Genomic DNA, 7,397 nt, shown 5'->3' on the forward strand with positions numbered 1-7,397 from the left:
GCTTTGGATATGGGCACATGGTAAAAGGGACACATACTTGATCTTTACCTATGCTGATGTGTCTGGTATGCTGAGCCATGCTCATAGGAATAAGCCATTAAAAAAGAGGGCTGCATGTTTAAGGAATTGAATTATCAATCCCATTCAAGTTAATAAAAGTAAAATCAGATTCATACCAAAAATTCTGTATTATACAGTATATGGATCAGGCAATTTGACTGATTTCATTAATTTCAGGTCTTATGAGGATTATGGACTCAAATATTTTTGAACGTTATTATTGTAGTGCATCAATACAGCATGGAAAATTTAGCTTTTGAACTCATCAACAATGAATGTGAAGTACAACTGCGGTCAAGTTGAAAACCCAGCCATAGCATCAATGGACTCAAAATTTCTCAGTGTTGGAACAAATTATTTTGATTAATAGATAGGAATAGTGCTATGTTGTCCATTAAAATAAAGAATGACACATTACCTATGTTTAGAGAAGTTTTGGTACTAGCTACTTCTCTTGTACTGCTGAATGGGGAATTGCTAGTTGTAGAAATATGATAAAAGAGAGCACACCAATATTAATTGGGAGCAACTCCTTTGCTTTGGGTTTCTTTTTTTAGAATCATAGTGTTCTTCAGCTCCATTTAAAACAATACTGTGACATGAATGTCAACTATTGCATCTCTAAATATAACTGACATATTCAAATAGATAGCAGGGAAATTATGATAAACTACACAACAGTGCTATTGTCGAGAATATCATTTATCAATCCTGTGGCCCCATCATTCATGCATTTACAGTTTGGGAATACAGTGACTTCAAAGAATAATAATCCATAATGGCTACATTCTCAATAATTCATGCTCACTAAACAAAATAATATTAATAATAATCATAATAAAGGGTTTGTTTTATAACTGGAAAAATGTAAAAATTTATTCCAAGAAAATTAACAGGCTACACAGGTAAATTTTGGCAAATGCAACTTTATATTGAAATCCACACATCTGTATCTTAAAGAAGGAAAGACTCACAGACTCTAATGTATTTCTAAAATACTAGAAATCATATTATATGCTTTCACAAGTTAAAATTGAAATAATTGGAAACAACCAATACACCAAAATGTGCAGAAAGTATAAACAAGACTGTGCCTTTAGTAGAATAAATGCTTCACAAATTTGTGCAAGATATCTTACTAAGGCTGCGGTCTCTCCCCATGACAGCTGTCTTAAAATATAAACATACACTGCCTGCCTGTGTTTATCAGAACAAACTAGAATGGGCAGCACACCTAGAGAGAGAAAAAATCAGATCATCCTAGTGATGAGCATACTGATTTGGAGAATCATGGGAATAAAAATGAAAGGGGGTGGGAGGGTTAAGTGATCTTTCATGCACTCCCGATTGACAGACTGGAGTTGACAGATTCCATTTTCTTTTGCTTATTTGCTAAAATGCTAAACAAAATGGAAGATACTAGATAACCCTTTAAGGCAACATGTGGTTTATTCTGTGTAATGATTATTCTGTTGTTATGATTGGATAATCTCATTGATGTTGCCTAACAGACTGATACCTAGCTTTTGAAAATATAAATGCAGCCAATAGGTAGTGTAACAAATCAGAAGAACAAATTTTAAAAAAAATTAAATAAAGCACAGAATACAATTAAATGCCAGTATTTTTTTTCTTAATTTTGAAAGAAAAAAAGTTATTTAATAATAAAGGGGAGGGGGGGAAATGGACTCCAAGGGGAAAAAAAGTCTTATCGGAATAACAAAGAAGAAGAAGAAAACACAGCTTTGGAATGCTCCCCAGAACTCACAAGGCAAATAGAGTGGGGGTGATAATTCAATCTTACATGGCACATCTCCCATCAGTCACAGGACCTGAACACAGTCCCCAAATATTAGTCTTTGCAAAACAATAATGGTATGAAATGATTTAAAGATCATCCAGTGTCTAAAATTAGTTTCATCAACACGTTAACCTCATGTCAAACTTAACTGATTCAGATGTCCAATACTAATCTTTTTATGATGGTCTTACTTTTACGTAGTGATATATACAGCATTTAGTGCTGGTATATTTAGCACCTGCTACTCTCTGAATCATTCCCTAGGTTTTAACCACATCAAAAAGCATTTTAGGGCAGTGGTTCAGTCCTGTATTCTTTTAGTTACAAACCTTCATAAGTGGTCAGCAGGAACAAGTTTAGGTTTTAAAATAGGATTAAGAGATGAGCTATTGCAAAGACTGCAGAACATTGTTGCCCAAATCCTTACAACTGCTGACATCCCATTCTTGATTTTCTTTTTCTTCTCAAGATATGACAACAGGCCACCATTGCTTAGCAGAGAAGGGTAGTGTTTTCACAAGGCTAAAGATTTGCAGATGCTCCTTCATATAACACAGTAAGGTTCCCTTGGTAACCTGGATTTTCTGCAGTAAAGAAGGGTTGTGCTGAAACAGCGCCTCAGCTCCCTGTTGGAGAAAATGCAGACAAAAGGATTGATTCCAGCTTGGGCAAAACTCATCCAAACAGCTGCCGTTAGAAATCCCCCTGGAACCACAGGCCCCCTTGCAAAAACTCTCCAGTAACAGGCTACCAAGTAGGGACCCCACAAGGTCAGAAAGAGGAATGTCATGATATAGAACATTCTACTAATGCGCTTTTCCATTTTGAACTCATCCAAGACAAGTAGCCTTCTCCTGCCTGTGGTGTTGGCATTCTGCCTGATCCCAAGCAAGGTAGGTGGCGTGGGACCCCTTCCAAATCCAGCTAGCCAGTTAGCAGCGGCTTGACCACTGGCTCCAGGACCATGAAACGTCCAGTTCTGGCTCACCGCTGCCACAAACTGAACTGGCTTCATTTTCCGACGATCATGAACAAAAAAGATCAGCTTGAGGTAGACAAGCTGTGTGGCTAGAAGGATAAGAGCGAGAAGCAACATAAATCCCAGAGAATCATTGGCTCTGAATGAACGATGTTGAAAGGTGCATTGGTCTTCCTCCCGAATGAATGAGTAGGTTCCCACATCCAACACAGGAGGGAAAGCCATCGCTACGGATAGGGTCCACACCATACAAATAACTGCCAAGCAAGTCCAAAAGGTCAGTCTTTTTGTATAAAAGCGGTGGTGAGCAATCGCTAAGTATCTGGTGACACTTATGCAGAACAGCATGAAAGCAGTATGAAAACAGGATAGGACCCCCAAGAAGGCAATCACTTTACAAGTGAGAGTCCCATAAGTCCAAGAAGAGCCGTTTTTCACTGATGTGAAAACAAATGGGAAACAAATGGCAGATCGGAGGATGTCTGAGCAGCAAAGATCCAGCAGGAAGTAGTAGGGTGCTCTATGCAAGGTCTTATCTTTGACTAGCAAAATGGAGATCAGGAGGTTACCCACCACACTGACTCCTATGATGAAACCCAGTGAAGTCAGTTTCAAAAATGCTGTTAAAGGGGATAGATTTTGTAAAATGTTGTCAGCTGCATGGCTGTAGTTCGCCATAGATAGATGGATGCTATGAATATTGCCTCAGTCAAGTCTCATGATCTATATATATGAACAAGAGAAAAATAGATCCATACATCTTACTGAAAATGTATTCCATAAGCAGAATTGATCTGGTGTCTAGTTACATAGTACCTCCTTGTGTCTTCTTGCTGATTTGTCATGCCATCAAAAATATCTGGAAAAAAAGAAAAAACCAAGCTATCAGTCCCTAAGTTAACACATAAATGATGCTAAGCAAGCGCTAACTGACATGATAATTTATGGAGAGTCAGAGGAAGTTAGAGTACTATTATTTATTTGAGGGAAATTCAGTGAGAACTGCACACTTACTATGCAATGTTTTTAATTTTTTCCCAGAACCCCTCAGATCAATCTTGTTTACAATCAAATCCTTGGCAAGAACAGATAATTGTACTGTACTTGCCTCTGAAGCTTTGGGAATAACCTGATTCTTACGTTAATCATTCCAGAACTGGAACCTCAGAAAATAAAACACCAAAGGAAGACTGTTGAGCACTCTGATAAGATGCCTACTCCCCCACCCCATTGATATGATGTGGCTTCAGAGGCAGATGCTGTGTTGATATGGAACACATCCAAAAGAAACCCTGCAGAATGTATGTTTTTTAAAAGCCCAACTTACCCAACCATATTGATCCCTGTTTGTTCTTCCAGACTGAAAAGAGACAACAGAAATCCTCCTTTCTGAGAACCAGGCTTCTTCCCCAATCCTGACTTGGGGGTGGGGGGTGGGGGAATAAGAAATCTATGTAAAACAGTTGCCAGCCCTATCTTTCTATTGCAACATTGGTGAGGGTAGAGACAAACCATAATGCAACTCAAGCTAATTTTACAAATGGGAAATACACCCAGGAATAACATCCCCTCACCCAGACACTGCTGGGACTAACACAGAATACAGGATTGTTGTTATTATTATTGGGATAAAGAGTTTTCTCCTAACGCTGCCCCTTCAAACATCACTAACAAAGAAAATAAACCAGACTCGGCTGCTTTCAAGGATCTAGAGCGGTGAGAGCTTCACTCGGCACGATCAGGCAAGAGGCTCGCACCTTCCCCTGGAGTGTTTCTCCTTATGACATCCCCTTCTCAGGACTACACACCATCTTCACAATGGCTTCGAGCAGAAGTCCCTGCCACCATTCTTATCTTTTAGGACCGGGATTGCAGCCGAACGTCTAGGTTGCTGCTGCTGCTGCTACTGTGTAAACAAGAGCCGGATCAGATCATGACAGCGTTGTTGTGTGCGTGTGTGTGTGTGTGTGTGTGTGTGTGTGTGCACCCAACAACGACGGGGGGAAAACCCAGCCACAAAATAGTCCTCCATTTGCATGCACATACCTAGAAATGCGAGTCAGACCGAAAAGACTGGCTTTCTATGTTGCAAGCCCCCTTGGAAGCAGCCCCATTTTTAAAATTGTTTTATTTTATTTTGGTGGACTTGCAAAAAGAAAAGAGACCCGCCTTGCAGATATTGCTCCAGACCATGATAACATTATGCAACTTATTATTTTTGGAAAAGAATAATAATTTTAACCCTCCCGAGGTGGGGGATAGCACTGGCGGACCTCTTTCCATCTCCCCAGTCTCGCCTCTCCCTGCATCCAAGCCCCTTCTCCCCCACTGAAGACGTCTTTCCCTCCATACCTGTCGGCGTTGGAGAGCCCCCCCCCCTTCATCAGAGCGGCTTCTTTCTATAAATTGATGGCAACCCCCCCCCCCTGCCTTTATTTATTTATTTCTCTGGCTACCTTGACTGAGGCACTGTAGTCAGTGGGCTCCGCCGGCGCATGCTCAGTCAGCCTCCTCGAGTTCCTAGCCTCGTCTTCTCCTGTCGCAGCGGCACAATCTCGCCCAGTAACGCAGCCGCCGCCGCCGCCGGCTCTGCGAGGGCCAGGCAACCTCCCCAGCCAGAGCCGGCTAGAAGAGGAGCCTGCCTTTGTGGCAGCGCGGAGCCAGGAGTGTGCGAGTGGCCCCTGGAGCAAGCAAAAGGGCGGCCTGGGACCCAGCAGCATCGAGGCTGTCTTTCTCAGCTCGCCTGCTTTCCACGCGCTCGCTTTTTTTCCTCTCGATGATGACTGCATTGTTATTGCACTTGGCAGAATAGGGGTGGGAGGAGGGACAAGACTCGGATGCGCTCCCCTCCTTCGGAACTGTATTCAGTGGGTATTCTCTCCGGCAAGGGCAGAAAGGGAGCTTCTGCAAGTAGACTGGGATTGCAGCCGAACGTCAATTGTTTTCTTTTTCGCAAAGGTGCAGAAAACTGCAGGGAACAGTTATCAAGGATGTTTATTAAGGCATATACACGTGACAGGCAAATTATCCCATGGTTAGCTTATGCCTATGAATAAATTGGGCCTGCGTTTTCAGATTCTCTGGGATAGTGGTTACTGCTGTGAACTACTTGCAACTGGAACAAACGTATTGAACTGATGGCATTCCAAGTGACAGCAATTCCTTCGACTTTGTTAGTTGGACACAGAACACATAGTCCATCTTGTCCACCATCCAGTTTTCCACAGAAGACAACCAGATGCCCCAGAAGGCCCACAAACACAAAAACCAATCTCTTCCTTTTATTGCTTCTTCCCCATCCCCAGTAGTGATATTCTTCTGGTGTTTGAATTCTGAGCATGGAGGTTCCATTTAGTCATCGTGGGGGAAAGGATTTGATGGTCCAGTTCTCTCTTTTAGAGCTACTTATGCTAATAACCATTGCTACTGGTATAAGAAATATAGTAGTGGTACTGCCAGCCTTCAAACCTTGGTTTCTGATAGTAAAAGGCAGGTAAGGGGGCAAGACCTCCCAGGACTGTTGTGACCTATAAGAGAGTGCAGCTTGAAACCACATGACTTGGTACCACATGACTTCCATGACTCACTCAGGCTTAGCTGCTTGCTAATGTTTGACAGGAACCACTCCATAAAAGCTGGTGTGGTGTAGTTAGTTAGTTTCAGTCTAAGATCTGGAAGACCTAGGTTTGAATCCCTACTTTGCCATGGATGTATGTCAGGTGACCTTGGGCCAGTCACACACATTCAGCCTAACCAACCTCACAAGGTTGTTCCGAGGATAAGACAGGGGAGGAAAATGATGTAAACTGCTTTGGGTCCCCATTTGAGAAAAACACATGGTGTAAAAGAAGTAAACAAATAATAAATATAGCTGAAGATAGGGAGAAGATGAATGCTATGTTGGTGAATGGCTGCAGGGCAGAATAAGGCTGGGAAAGGGAAGAGGATATGAAGGAAATAATGTTTGGAAGGGCATACAGGGGGAACTGATGTGCCAGGAGGAGGAACAGAGGAAGTAGTGTGGGAAGGAGGAAAGTGAGGTGTCCTTAACAAGTCCTTGCAGATTTCCCATTGCACAGCTGAGCCTGATCCAGACTTGTGGCCAGCTGGCCCAGCATTCTGTAACTCAGTCGAAGTTTCCCCATGGATTAGCTGCCAGGGGAGGGAAAAAGGCAGGTAAATGCTGTCTGGATAGTATGTGGGAATAAGTGAATGAAGCAGGAAAATGGAAGAGGCTATGGAGATTTCAAGGAAGAAACATAGGAAAAGGGGAGGTTCATGATAAGATGCCCTCTGCAAATGCTTTTGAAGTCCCCCACTTGTCTATGTGTCTATCTGTCAATTCCATGTAACACATTAAGTATGTGACGAGGGAGCATCTGGCTCAGGAAAGGATTTCAGAATACATTTGTTAGCATTTAAGGTGCCATAATACTGTGTTCTTTCGGCTGCAAGAGACTAATATGGTAACTCTTCCAGAATTTTTTTACATTAGATTTCTCATACAAAGATATAAAAATTTGGGGCATTTGAAAGTGAAGGAAGAGATACGTTTCA

The 7,397-nt window shown here is 42.0% G+C and overlaps 1 protein-coding gene across 5 annotated transcripts; it reads right to left on the reverse strand.

Moving 5' to 3' along the window:
* Nucleotides 1–744: 744 nt before the first annotated feature.
* Nucleotides 745–5,658, reverse strand: GPR85 (G protein-coupled receptor 85). Of its 5 annotated transcripts, none has more exons than XM_048501164.1 (4): nucleotides 5,297–5,658; nucleotides 4,168–4,200; nucleotides 3,657–3,699; nucleotides 2,385–2,487 (listed from the first exon to the last, which is right to left on the reverse strand). In XM_048501164.1, exons 1-3 carry the CDS (start codon nucleotides 5,627–5,629, stop codon nucleotides 3,682–3,684), a joined length of 384 nt encoding a protein of 127 aa, XP_048357121.1. In that variant the 5' UTR covers nucleotides 5,630–5,658; the 3' UTR covers nucleotides 2,385–2,487; nucleotides 3,657–3,681. The 5 variants fall into 5 exon arrangements, with proteins under 5 accessions (XP_048357117.1, XP_048357121.1, XP_048357119.1 ...); XM_048501162.1 differs by having other exon boundaries at nucleotides 4,168–4,259; XM_048501163.1 differs by lacking the exon at nucleotides 2,385–2,487 and having other exon boundaries at nucleotides 3,519–3,699.
* Nucleotides 5,659–7,397: the final 1,739 nt, after the last annotated feature.

The sequence above is a fragment of the Sphaerodactylus townsendi genome, linkage group LG06, assembly GCF_021028975.2.
Source record: "Sphaerodactylus townsendi isolate TG3544 linkage group LG06, MPM_Stown_v2.3, whole genome shotgun sequence".
Classification (NCBI taxonomy): domain Eukaryota; kingdom Metazoa; phylum Chordata; class Lepidosauria; order Squamata; family Sphaerodactylidae; genus Sphaerodactylus; species Sphaerodactylus townsendi.

Coding starts and splice junctions, on each gene's coding strand:
- GPR85 (XM_048501160.1), bottom strand. CDS start 3,518: ATGGCGAACTACAGCCATGCAGCTGACAACATTTTACAAAATCTATCC.